The following is a 15,066-nucleotide window of genomic DNA, read 5'->3' on the forward strand; positions in this document are numbered from 1 at the left end:
ATATAATTGATATAAATGGGTTTCTGTATATCATTCAGGTTCTTAAGGGCAACTGTAGCCTCAAAATGAATGGAAATCGTGTTTATGACATGTTTTAACAACATTGTGTGTAAAGTTACTCCATTCAAAGAGTACATGCATATTCAAATGCAGAGATATGTAAACAGGCAGAATATGGCGCTGCAGTCGGCAATGCCTATATAAGACAACAAGTGTCTGGTGCAGTTGGTAGATCGGTTACTGCTGCTACAATGGCAGGTTATCAATATTTAAGTGAGTTTGCACGTGGTGTTATAGTCGGTGCACAAGGGATGGGACATAGCATCTCCGAGGCAGCGATGAAGTGGGGATTTTCCCATATGACCATTTCACGAGTGTACAGTGAACATCAGGAATCCAGTAAAACTTCAAATCTCTGACATCGCAGCAGCTGGAAAAAGACCTGCAAGAACGGGACCAACGACAACTGAAGAGAATAGTGCAGCGTGACAGAAGTGCAACCCTTCCACAAATTGCTGCAGATTTCAATGCTGGGCCATCAATAAGTGTCAGTGTGTGAACCATTCAATGAAACATCATCAACATAGTCTTTTGGAGCTGAAAGCCCACTCGTGTACCCTTAATGACTGCACGACATGAAGCTTTACACCTCACCTGTGATCATCAACACCGACATTGGACTGTTGATGACTGGAAACAAGCGGATGGATGTGTAAGGGTATGGAGACAACCTCATTAATTCATGGACCCTTCATGTCAGCTGAGGACTGTTCAAGCTGGTGGAGGCTCTGTAATAGTGTGGCGCGTGTGCAGTTGAGAGTGCTATGGGGCCCTTGATATGTCTAGAGATGACTGTGATAGGTGACACATACGTAAGCATCCTGTCTGATCACCTGTATCCATTATTCATGTCCACTGTGCATTCCAACAGACTTGGGCAATTCCAGCAGGACAACTCGACACCCCATACATCCAGAATTGCTATAGAGTGGCTCCAGGAACATTCTTTTGACTTTAAACACTTCCACTGGCCATCAAACTCCCCAGACATGAACATTATTGAGCATATCTGGGATGCCTTGCAACGTGCTGTGCAGAAGAGATTCCACCCTCTCATACTCTTATGGATTTATGGACAGCCCTGAAGCATTCTTGGTGTCAGTTCCCTCCAGCACTACTCCTGACATTAGTCGAGTTCATGCCACATCATGTTGTGGCACTTCTGCATGCTTGCGGGGGCCCTAAACAATATTAGGCAAGTGTACCAGTTTTTTGGCTCTTCAGTGTACTTTGCAAGATATTTGGGAGTATTGCCTTATAATGGATAACTTTACACATGTTTGGAAATTTTAAATGGAAAGAAAACAGAAATCTGAAGTGGCATGACACTTTTCATAGCTTTATTGACTTGTTGGAACCTATTACAAGGATAAATGGAATATGGCAAGTCATTTAAATTTTAAGCTTTTATTATGTAAATTGAAAATAATGTTTCTGCTGTGTCTGGATTACGAGTTTCTCACCTTCACTTTTATAGTATTTCTATAGCAGGATGAGGCACTACTAACCTTGATTTCACTTCAATAAAGACTGGATACGTACATAAAAGATTGCAGGTGTTCTTTGAACTACAAAGATCATCTTTGTAATACCACAGGTTCATCAAGTAGCCCCTAGTTATTGATTTTGGAGATATCTCCAACATCAGGCCATACAAATGTCTATGTTGAGTCACCTGTCATCTTCACGAACTTAACTTGAATCTCATCATAAGATAGCACTTGTCCAATAATTTCCTCAGTATCCTTATTTTCTGCTTTTGTTTGCAGTCGTCGTAAAGTTACCCCCACCCAAGCAAAAGTCACACACCTTTGCTTGTTTTCAGCTTGCTAGTAAAATGTCTCCACTAAAAAAGTGTTTCACCTACTGTTCCACATAACTATGACATGGCAATGACAGTTTCTAAGCAATGTAAAAATACGTAAAGATACTCACATCCAATTAACTGCATTTATCATCCTGCATCATGATGTATGAACAACACTGTCATGATTTTTCAATCCAGTAAAGTTCACTATGTCTTATCTAAGCAGCCATTTTACTCAGAATTTCCAAAACAGGCCATGGGCGGCACCCCACAGAACTTAATGGGAAGTGTGTAAAGTAACCCAGGTTGCATAATTTAACCCAGTTTATGGTACATCAAATTCAGTCGTTATCTTAAAACCATTGCAGAGTATACCCTTGTACGTTTCATCCTCTCAGAAACTAAACTCTGCTTATATTCTGCTAAACGCAAAAATAGTTTTATACATAATCACTATCATGAATTTGAATATTTTATTTCCATGCATTCAAAAGACAGCAGTAGATTTTAAGCAACTTTCTCCTTCTCTGAATTTCTAATTCCTCTGAAGCACACATAAATTTGATAATTACTGAAGATTTTTGTACCCAAATGTACAAAAAACTTTGGACAAAAACAGAAGGCATTCAGCCTGATCCATCTATTTGCCATGCTTTCTGTCAAACTACAGCAAGCTGTAGTCTCAAAATAAAATGGCACAAAACCTACAGCACTGCTCCCTGTCTAGCACTGCTGCATTTGCATTCTCACAATGAGTGGCTTTTGGATATTAGTGAGATCATGAAAACCAATCCTCTGCAACAGTTAACATGTTCATCTGATGATTAGATTATAGTGTATGTTTTAGAGTTCAGTTGTTACATCATATTTCAAAAGAAAATATAAAACTGACAAGAATATTTAGAACATACAGAGTGAATATCGAACACACACAGGAGAGTACAATAGTATTTCTATATGAGAAGGAAAGAATTAGGGTTCATACCCAAAGGGTTTCAAATTAACAATTGCCAAGGTTATTTCATATGTAGAGACCGCATTATACAGGGTGAACCAACTCCACAGAAAAACATTCACAGGCGGTAGTATGGATCAAAACAAGAAAAAAAGTCTAGCAAGCATGGGCTCCAAAACTGGTACCTTAAGAGCTACGAGCACATGGTCATCTTTGCTACTGTGAAACACATCACTTGTACTGAACAAGTGCTCATAGCTCTTAAGGTATGCATTTTAGAGCCTATGTTTACTAGACATTTCTTTCTTGTTTTGTTCATGCTACTACCTCTGAAAGTGTACTGGTGGAATTATGGTTCACCCTTTGTAGAAGCAATGTTCAGCAGTGTATGAAGAAAATGTCAGATCGCAAGAAAGAAGTGATTCCATGATAACTAAAGAGGATGACAAAAACATATGCACTGATCTCAGTTTGATGTATTTAATAAATAGACATTTATACTATCTGTAGACGGAGGAAAAGCATTTGACAGTGTTGACGGGAATACTCTCCTCAAAATTATGAGTTTATCAATGATAAAACACAAGGAGTGAAAGGTTATCTAAAACACGTACAGGCCAGAGTCAAAGGACATGAAAGAGAGGCAATAATTGAGAAAAGAGTGAGACAGGATTGTAGCATATACCCTAAGTAACTTTATCTGTAAATTGAGCAAGCATCAAAGGAAACCAAGGAGAAACATGGAAAAAAGAATTTAAGTTCCCAGACAAGAAACTTTAAGGTTTGATGATGACACTGAAATTATACAATGTAAAGCAAAGTATTTGCAAGATCAGCTGAATGGGGTGAACATTGTCTTGAAAACAGGATATAAAATTAACATCTAAGAAAGTGAAACAGGAGTAATGGAGTGTAGTTGAATTATATCAGGTGATGATTATGAAATTAAATGCTGAAAGTAGAGAAATCATACTATTTGGGTAGCAAAATAACTGATGACAGCAGACGTACAAATGACATGAAACATAGACTGGCAATAGCAAGAAAAACTTTCCTGAAAAGCACGATGATGTTAACAACAAATACAAATTTAAGTGTTAGGGAGCCTTTTATGAATGTATTCATTTGGAGTGTGGCGTCATGTAGAAGTGAAATGAAGAAAATAAATGGTAAAGAGAATATAAGCTTATTTGGTGCTACAGAAAAATCCTGAAGATTAAATGTATAGATTGGATAAGTGACAAGGAGGTACTGAATGGAATTAGACATCAAAGAGCTTAACATCAAAACTTGCCTAACAGAAGAAAGAGATTGATTAGACACATCCTGAGGCATCAAAGAATAGTTTAATTTGGCCTAGAGGAACGTGTCAGGGGTAAAAATTGCAGGAGGAAATCAATGTTAAATACAGTAGGCAGGTTTAAATTGATGTAGGGTGCAGTAGTTATGCAGGTAGTAAAAAGTTTATACAGGAAAACAAGTCAGTCTTCAGACTGATGAATTCAACAATTACAATAAGCACTCTGTATTACTCGGCAAGGTGAATCAGTTACCTGGCTGTAATGGGAACTACTTGGCGATGTGACTTGTTACAGTAACGTTCCAGTCCATCTCAGAGTGTGAGCACAAAAAGGGACTGCAGAAAATACCTTTGTGGAAAGCCATGACTACTTGCTATTAACATCATTAATATTACAGGCAATGAAAACGAGGAAAGTGTGATAGTGCTGACACAGAAGGTGATAAAAGATGCATTCAGTTAGGGAATGGTGTGCAAATTACAGAAGGAGGGATATGATGCCAAGTGGAGTAGGACATCAAGTATGTGCCCCAAAACAGAATTAGAGAAATGCATACAATAAATATTTCATTGATGATCTAAATAAATTGCTGCAATATTATGGCCATGGAAGGAAATACAATCTTTGCAGAAATTTCACAGCTGTTGTTTCACTGAATTAGCCTTCCCTACTAGAAAAGAAACTCTAAGAAAAACTGTTCCATCTATGGGATTTGATTTTAGAAGTTGCTAGAATGAATGAGTCATGAACATACTGGCAAAAAAGCCTATGATATCAGACTTTTAAAAAAAAATTATAAAATGAAGCATTAGCATAAAGTGTCCAATGGTTTACTTAGATGAGCCATGGATCCATACATACTACACTGTGAAAAATATTGCAAAGTGGCAATGTGTGAACAGTGTCATCGGACAACAGTGCCAGAGAGCGTTTCATTGTTGTGACTGCAGAGTTTTATTTTTTGTTCACATTTCCTCTGTGACTACAACAGGAAAACTTCAGACTATCATGTAGAAATGGCAAAAAAACTACAAATCTGTAGAGACAAAGAAAACCAAACTTTCACATTAATTACAGAGCAACAAACACCTTCTCTTTATTCAATTGGTAAACTCTTGCAAAAAATGTCCCTTCTTACTGCTGTCATGCCATCTAGACCTAAATCCTACAGTACTATTATGAAATCTTGCAAAGATAATCATGATCCATCACACATCTTACTCTCTAACCTGAAAAACTTAACAGCTCATGCTTCTGCTGCTAATAAATAAATGTTGTTTGTCATCTAGCTTGGTGCATACCTTTTGATGTAACACTACTTTGGTGATTTATGCATCAATTTTTCTGGTTATAGTTGGCATTACAAGGCTAAGTGGGTTTCCTTCCAAACCTTTCCACCCACGAAAAATTTGAGATAGTCACTGGGAATCAAACACAGGACCTTGGCATTACTAGCCACAAATACTAACCACTAGACCACAATGTCACTATGCTTATGTGGCTGTCACATTATCTTTTACTGCTGTGTCCTTAGAAGACTTGAAAGTATACGTATCATGCCAAAAAAGTGTGTGATGATGAGTGGAGGAGACACACTTTGATGGCCAAGGAACTGAAAATATAAATAAAATCACTCAGCACAGATTCAAACAAAAAGTCAGCATTGTCATCCTTCAGTGAAACAGCAGCAAAGAATCAACAGATACACACGTAGAAAATAGCGATGTCACTGGGGAAGATAGTTTTCCAGATATTGCCCTTCTTACTGCTGCCCACTGTGAGCAGCCAAGGTGAGATATACTATGTGTCCCAATTCCGGTCTTATTCTAAATGGGTACTTCATTTAGATGTGAGTATAGACATTTAGCGTGTGACAGCACTCCTCTTGTAACAGTACTGGAAGGTACACCATTACTACCTCCCCTCCTTGCTTACAGGGCATGAACACAGGGGCACCAGCACCCTGGCCAGATAATTGGATTGCTTTGCTGGGTAAAACTTCAGCTAAGGGAATTAAAATACACTCATCTATGGAATCTAAAGGAAGTTCTAGACATTACAGGCATAATAAAGAAGAAAATTGTAGAAAATAAAGTAACTTTTGCATCTGTTGCCTAAAGATGCTTCTACTAGAATAAAGAAATTTTTCTTGCTGTTCTGAGTTAATACATACACAAAACATGACACTTTGCCGTCACTTGTTCCTACCAACACACAATTCTCATTTAACAAAGAATTAAATACTGCTCTTGGTTGGTGTCGCAACGTAGTTGTCAGTCTCACACATTGCAATTCTTGACTGAATTACTCTGCCCATATTCAGTATGTTCTGGTATAAGATTAGGGATTATGGTAGTGAGTTATGGTGACACATGACAAAAACAAAATTCAAGCTTACTTTGAAACTGGCCACACCAGGAAGAACGTTTTCCTCTGGAACTTCAACTTCATCTAAGAAAATCATTCCTGTAGCAGATGCCCGAAGTGAGAATTTGCCTTCTATTTTGGGTGTTGCCAATCCTTTGGCTCCATTCCTTTCCACAATGAATCCTCGTAACTTGCCGTCTTCACATTTTGCCCAAATAATTAAAATATCTGCAACTGGGGCATTGCTTATCCTGAACAGACAATAAGTTACATAAACATAGATGCAGTATTACAAGTACACTTTTCAAATCAAAAGAAATCAACACAATGGAAACTCATCATAGATAGTATTAAGGAACAAGCATATGACAATATGATGTGTCTGAAATACCCAAATATAGCTACAGGTATGCACTATTATGCATGCCCACTCGGTTAGCTGTGCGGTCTAATGCACTGCTTTCCAGGTAGGAGGCATGCCGGTCCCCAGCACAAATCCATGCAATGGATTAGTGTCGAGGTCCGGTGTGCCAGCAAGTCTGTGGATGGTTTTTAAGGCGGTTTTCCATCTGCCTTGGCGAATGTGGGCTGGTTCCACTTATTCTGCCTCAGTTACACTATGTCAGCGATTGCTTCACAAACACTTTCTCCACGTACGCATACACCATCATTATTCTACCATGCAAACATTGGGGTTACACTCGTCTGGTGTGATATGTTCCTGGGGGAGGGGAGGTGTTCACTGGGGGCTGAACCGCACAATAACCCTTGGTTCGGTGTGGGGCGGCGGTGGGGTGAGTGGACTGCTGTAACCTGATGTGGGATTGTGTACCACTGTGGGCTATGGCAGGGACGAAGCCTCTCCATCATTTCTAGGTCCTCAGTTCCATACAATACAATATTATTATGCATGATTATTAACATAGAAAAGCACCCGTGTAGGATTTTTATAACATAAGAAATGATATTATTATTATTATTATGATTATTATTAACCTTTATTTGTCTATGATACCTTTACAGCCTTGAACATTGTAATTACTGCACACTTACAATGATGATATCATGTCGTACATATAAGGAATACATAAGCTAAAATAGAAGCACATTAGATGCCATTATATAAACATTCAATGCCACTAATACACTGCAACATTCAAAAGTAATACTACTGATAATGGAGTTCAGAAATGTCTGAGTGGATATAAAAGTCTTTTAATTAACAGCTGTTTCAACTTGCTCTTAAAGAAATTTCCACAGAGCTGCTTTACATTATTTGGCAACCTATTATAAAATGCAAAAGGACTTTCATTTGTAGCACTTTTGTTACTCAGTATCATAATAACAACACCTTATGAGACCTTAGTTTCTCCCAGTGTATAGAATGTCGTCACCCAGCTGCATTCCTGTAAGTTATTTGAATACACCTTATTCATGTATTGCATTAATAAAATCTCTATTCATTATGCTTATTGCATCATTCTCTTTTACAAATATAATTGTCATAAGCATATACCTTTATTGTATAGTCAATAAATTACACTTAACATAGTCCCAACATGACTAGTATTTGCTTACAGTAGTAATAACCATAACTAGTATCTTCTGAAGCCTGAATATTTTATCCATGTAGACTGTGGGTGCTCCACCCCAAATTTCAGTCTCGTGTTGTAAATGAGAAGGGTTAATCCATAGAGCATTTGTTTAATAATAGGAGGAGTTATATATTTTTCAGGTGTTTTAGTAACCAAATATTTCAGCTAGTCTCTTTACAGATGTAGCTGACAGACTCTTTTCATGTAAGACACTCATCAATAACAATGTCTAAAAATTTATGTTTATTGGATGTTTCAACTGTAGACAGTGATTCAATATTTATATACACTTGAGACTAGTTGCAATTGAGCACCAACTTTATCACAACAGTCTTGGCCTTATTCGGTATAAGTTTATTCATGATCAGATGTTCCATGATTAGTTCAAAGTTGTCTTTATTGTTTTGGAATGCTATCTGCTCATTGCGGCTGAGGATAATAAATGCTGTATCAGCAGCATAGTTCACTAGCTTTAAGTTTTATGATCTAAGAATACTTCCCTGGGAACTCCAAAGTTGAGAGTCTTGTATACTGATTTTACTGTGGGGCATTCTTACTTCCATTCTTATAAGATAGTTTAGCATACTGTCTCCCATCTCAGAGATAACTTATGAATTTTAGTGATACTGCTATTATACCGCTAATCTGGATAAAAGTACTGTATGATTTATAGAACCAAATGCCTTATGCAAATCTAGAATTAATACTTGCAACACTTAATACAGTGAAAAACCATACTTCAACATAATTGTTTCTTTTGTATCTGCACAGGCACGACAATGTTGCAAAACATAGCCATCAGCACAAATGTCACTAATCTAGCCAACTGTGGGCACTCAACCCGGGAGCCTGGAAGCTGGACCGCAGAAGAGGATAAACTCAATGTGCAAGTTGATCTATGGGGGAACAGGGAGTCCAAACACCATGTAGAGACACAAGGAGAAAAGCACAAAATGCAACCAGCATGAATTACCAAACAAATAACATGTGGAAACAAGAGCATGCTGCAATGTGGAAGTCAGGTCAGTGTTAGTCGATCACTCCATAGGAACTCACTGGCCCAACCTAGCGTCCCTGGCAAGTAAACACCTGAGTCAGCAGTTCTGCCCATATGACACTCCACACATGACGTCCATGATAGCTTTCTGCACTACTCTACCACAGAACCCACTGCAGTTCATCTGTGTCCATACATTTGTCTGCTGGTGGGGATACCAAAATTTCAATTGAGCAACACATTATTGGCTAGTTCTACAGCCCTGAAGGTTCTCCTTGGTACCCAAGCCCCAAAACATAATATCTTTATTTATGCCAAAGCAATGTTCTTCTACATGCACATTGATACAGGTATTTCAACGATTGGTGGTCTATTAAAGATTCCCTTACCTGAAATGAAGTTCAGTACATTTGTATCATCTGTTCTATGCAAATAATTGAGGTTCAAAAAATTTTGAACTCAGGTCTACATTATTCATGTAATGTCCTGACAAACTGACAATTATTCTGGTATATGTTTCAAGTTTCCTGTTGTTGTTGTTGTTGTTGTCTTCAGTCCTGAGACTGGTTTGATGCAGCTCTCCATGCTACTCTTTCCTGTGCAAGCTTCTTCATCTCCCAGTACTTACTGCAACCTACATCCTTCTGAATTTGCTTAGTGTATTCATCTCTTGGTCTCCCTCTACGATTTTTACACGCCACGCTGCCCTCCAATGCTAAATTTGTGATCCCTTGATGCCTCAGAACATGTCCTACCAACCGATCCCTTCTTCTAGTCAAGTTGTGACACAAACTCCTCTTCTCCCCAATTCTATTCAATACCTCCTCATTAGTTATGTGATCTACCCATCTAATCTTCAGCATTCTTCTGTAGCACCACATTTCGAAAGCTTCTATTCTCTTCTTGTCCAAACTATTTACCGTCCATGTTTCACTTCCATACATGGCTACACTCCATACAAATACTTTCATAAACGACTTCCTGACACTTAAATCTATACTCGATGTTAACAAATTTCTCTTCTTCAGAAACGCTTTCCTTGCCATTGCCATTCTACATTTTATATCCTCCCTACTTCGACCATCATCAGTTATTTTGCTCCCCAAATAGCAAAACTCCTTTACTACTTTAAGTGTCTCATTTTCTAATCTAATTCCCTCAGCATCACCCGACTTAATTCGACTACATTCCATTATCCTCGTTTAGCTTTTGTTGATGTTCATCTTATATCCTCCTTTCAAGACACTGTCCATTCCGTTCAACTACTCTTCCAAGCCCTTTGCTGTCTCTGACAGAATTACAATGTCATCGGCGAACCTCAACGTGGGCTACAACCCCGTCTCACTCCCTTCCCAACCACTGCTTCCCTTTCATGCCCCTCGACTCTTATAACTGCCATCTACTTTCTGTACAAATTGTAAATAGCCTTTCGCTCCCTGTATTTTACCCCTGCCACCTTTAGAATTTGAAAGAGAATATTCCAGTCAACATTGTCAAAAGCTTTCTCTAAGTCTACAAATGCTAGAAATGTAGGTTTGCCTTTCCTTAATCTTTCTTCTAAGATAAGTAGTAGGGTCAGTATTGCCTCACGTGTTCCAACATTTCTATGGAATCCAAACTGATCTTCGCCGAGATCGGCTTCTACCAGTTTTTCCATTCGTCTGTAAAGAATTCGCGTTAGTATTTTGCAGCTGTGACTTATTAAACTGATAGTTCGGTAATTTTCACATCTGTCAACACCTGCTTTCTTTGGGATTGGAATTATTATATTCTTCTTTAAGTCTGAGGGTATTTCGCCTGTCTCATACATCTTGCTCACCAGATGGTAGAGTTTTGTCAGGACTGGCTCTCCCAAGGCCGTCAGTAGTTCCAATGGAATGTTGTCTACTCCCGGGGCCTTGTTTCGACTCAGGTCTTTCAGTGTTCTGTCAAACTCTTCACACAGTATCGTATCTCCCATTTCATCTTCATCTACATCCTCTTCCATTTCCATAATATTGTCCTCAAGTACATCCCCCTTGTATAGACACTCTATATTCTCCTTCCACCTTTCTGCTTTCCCTTCTTTGCTTAGAACTGGGTTTCCATCTGAGCTTTTGATATTCATACAAGTGGCTCTCTTTTCTCCAAAAGTCTCTTTAATTTTCCTGTAGGCAGTATCTATCTTACCCCTAGTGAGATAAGCCTCTACATCCTTACATTTGTCCTCTAGCCATCCCTGCTTAGCCATTTTGCACTTCCTGTTGATCTCATTTTTGAGACGTTTGTATTCCGTTTTGCCTGCTTCATTTACTGCATTTTTATATTTTCTCCTTTCATCAATTAAATTCAATATTTCTTCTGTTACCCAAGGATTTCTACTAGCACTCGTCTTTTTACCTACTTGATCCTCTGCTGCCTTCACTACTTCATTCCTCAGAGCTACCCATTCTTCTTCTACTGTATTTCTTTCCCCCATTCCTGTCAATTGTTCCATTATGCTCTCCCTGAAACTCTGTACAACCTCTGGTTTAGTCAGTTTATCCAGGTCCCATCTCCTTAAATTCCCACCTTTTTGCAGTTTCATCAGTTTTAATCTACAGTTCATAACCAGTAGATTGTGGTCACAGTCGATATCTGCCCCTGGAAATGTCTTACAATTTAAAACCTGGTTCCTAAATCTCTGTCTTACCATTATATAATCTATCTGATACCTTCTAGTATCTCCAGGATTCTTCCATGTATACAGCCTTCTTTTATGATTCTTGAACCAAGTGTTAGCTATGATTAAGTTATGCTCTGTGCAAAATTCTACCAGACGGCTTCCTCTTTCATTTCTCTCCGCCAATCCGTATTCACCCACTATGTTTCCTTCTCTCCCTTTTCCTACTCTCGAATTCCAGTCACCCATGAGTATTAAATTTTCGTCTCCCTTCACTACCTGAATAATTTCTTTTATCTCATCATACGTTTCATCAATTTCTTCGTCATCTGCAGAGCTAGTTGGCATATAAACTTGTACAATTGTTGTAGGCGTGGGCTTCGTGTCTATCTTGGCCACAATAATGCGTTCACTATGTTGTTTGTAGTAGCTTACCTGAACTCCTATTTTTTTATTCATTATTAAACCTACTCCTGCATTACCCCTATTTGATTTAGTATTTATAACCCTGTATTCACCTGACCAAAAGTCTTGTTCCTCCTGCCACCGAACTTCACTAATTCCCACTATATCTAACTTCAACCTATCCATTTCCCTTTTTAAATTTTCTAACCTACCTGCCCGATTAAGGGATCTGACATTCCATACTCCGATCCGTAGAACGCCAGTTTTCTTTCTCCTGATAACGACATCCTCTTGACTAGTCCCCGCCCGGAGATCCAAATGGGGGACTGTTTTACCACCGGAATATTTTACCCAAGAGGACGCCATCATCATTTAACCATACAGTAAAGCTGCATGCCCTCGGGAAAAATTACGGCTGTAGTTTCCCCTTGCTTTCAGCCGTTCGCAGTACCAGCACAGCAAGGCCGTTTTGGTTAGTGGTGCAAGGCCAGATCAGTCAATCATCCAGACTGTTGCCCCTGCAACTACTGAAAAGGCTGCTGCCCCTCTTCAGGAACCACACATTTGTCTGGCCTCTCAACAGATACCCCTCCGTTGTGGTTGAACCTATGGTACGGCCATCTGTATCGCTGAGGCACGCAAGCCTCCCCACCAACGGCAAGGTCCATGGTTCCTGTTAATAATCCATAATTCTTTCATAAGGTACAATGTATTCCCTTCCACAGAGAAGATGCAAGCAATAAGAACTGAAATAGACCAGCAATAACTTCAGCATGGACAACACCAACACCATCAACTACTTCAGTAACAACTAAACAAACAGGAGAGCCAATAAAAAAGTTTGGAATAATGCAGTCACCAACAGTCTTAGGAGATACAAGCTTTAGTGTCCCTACTACCATGTCCATTGTTATTTGTGCCATTCCAAGAAACACAGGGGCTTGAGACTCTTACAGGCAATACTAAAAGCAACATTTTGAGGTGTTCCAGGTGCATTGTGTGAATGTATGTAATTCAGTTTTGTAATGGTTCTGCCACACATCTGTCACTGGCAGAAAACTTGAGAGGCTATCGTTTCTTATACCAGGTAAACTCTTATATTATTATGTTAATTGCTAAATAATATTTTAACATTTTATTTTAGACAGCGAAAATAACCACTAAAGTTTTGTACTATTCTGAACCACACAATGATAAAATTACTGTCATAACAAAGCAGCAAGAATGGGGACCAATGAGAATATGTTGGGGGCAACAGAAAGGGAGAAAAGACATGGGAGTGTGTCCTCTGTGGCAGAAACAAACAGAAGGCTGTCAGAGGTGGGAGCTTTCCACTGTTTATGGTCAAGATACAGGACAGCAGTAGCAGCCAGCAGGGGGTCTTCAGCATGGACTGGTGAAGAAGGACATGGCACTTGATCCCACATAACGCTGCCATTGAAGGTGATGCAGCCACTGCCATTATGGACACACCATCCAGAATTAGGAGCTCATTCAACTGTTAAGCCCTAGTCTCCAAGATTACAGGGGTAATAGTCTCAAAAGGCCAAAATGGCTGTCATTTGCTATGCTACACAAAGGAAGCATCAACTACCATTTTGTAAAATGATCCCTGTTGCTTCAAAGACTTGCTGTAAGGACATTTTATTAACTGAACTTAATGCTGTAGCAGTGGTTCAGAAATTCATTTATGTAAGCTACCATGTTTGCTGATAATACGTAAGTCACAAGATATTTGAACCTGTGAGTTATCATCTCCCAAGTCACCATAAATTAGTGACTCAACCCCTTTTGCAAAATTTCTTCTAAAAAATATAGTACGGAAAGATATCACAGCAGCTATGGAGTTTAGTGGCATCATCTTGCCAAAAGTGCTATGAAGACAACACAACTAACTGAACTTCCCAACTACATAGAACTGTAACCACAATAATTTTAAAAAAATAGAGTTTACTGTTTCATTTACCTTTCACTTGATTAACTCTGTCACTATTAACTTTTTACTGGACTGTATACTGAACTCTTATTTTTTCTCAATACTATCTCAGAAGCAAAACTGGTAAGAAGCTTGTATTTTTCATCTTATTCATGTATATGTTTGGACTCAACTTTTCCCATGAAGTTGAGTGTCACTTGTCAACACTGTTGGCCACAGAACTCAGGTTACTGTGGAGCAGAGATATGAATGTATCAAGTTTTCCTTTGCAGGAAAACAATTTCATAACTACTATGACCAAATGTGAGAAGAGCAAGGGAGGTTGTAGAGAGTGAAAGTGATGGAGGTTGAGGCCAGCCTGTTGCCAGGGGCAGAGAGGTTTTTGTATGGGCATTTATGAACCCAGTGTTGTGGGAACACAGTATAGCACATATCTTTGTAGAACTAGCATTTCTATTGTTAATAACTTTTCTCATACAGCTCAGGATAATAAAAAAATAACTACTAATTTTCTGTCTAAAATAAAACATACAATCTTATTTTGTAGTAAATATTATCTTAATTATCTCTTTGTCTGCTGTGTAAAAGACTCAAACTGTTGTGACAGTGCCACGACATTTAACAGTGCCGCCACGACAGTACGCGCAAACGGCGATAGAGGCACTCCGCAACTCGGCTGAGCGCGGGAGCGCCACCTAGCTACGAACGGCGCCGGCTGCATGTCACGGCACGGTAGTTGAATAAGAGATACTGAGTTGTTATCATGTAACCACCTATTGCTTCTAAGTGAGTGTGTTTGAATATCCACGCAATTATTGGGGATTAAAGGCTATAACACTTTTTGGCGACGAGGTTGGATATTTTCACTGCGTTGTGGATTTGTGTGTTCGTGACGGGGCAGACATGGAACAGCTTATGTAAGCGCTCATTGAACAACAAACACAGTTGACGGCTGCTATTCAGGCATTGTCAACATCGCTTACTCATCGTCTGCCTTCCACT

At 39.0% G+C, this 15,066-nt stretch overlaps 1 protein-coding gene across 1 annotated transcript in view; it reads right to left on the reverse strand.

Annotated features, from left to right (window-relative positions):
- The window catches only part of LOC124721632 (glutaryl-CoA dehydrogenase, mitochondrial-like), a 160,329-nt gene that overhangs the window by 35,362 nt on the left and 109,901 nt on the right, over positions 1 to 15,066 (reverse strand). Inside the window, exon 6 of the mRNA XM_047246692.1 lies at positions 6,522 to 6,741. Within this exon, the coding sequence (XP_047102648.1) occupies positions 6,522 to 6,741 (220 nt within the window). The remainder of the gene's footprint in view (positions 1 to 6,521; positions 6,742 to 15,066) is intronic.

Source organism: Schistocerca piceifrons, chromosome X (assembly GCF_021461385.2).
Source record: "Schistocerca piceifrons isolate TAMUIC-IGC-003096 chromosome X, iqSchPice1.1, whole genome shotgun sequence".
In the NCBI taxonomy this organism is placed as follows: Eukaryota; Metazoa; Arthropoda; class Insecta; order Orthoptera; family Acrididae; genus Schistocerca; species Schistocerca piceifrons.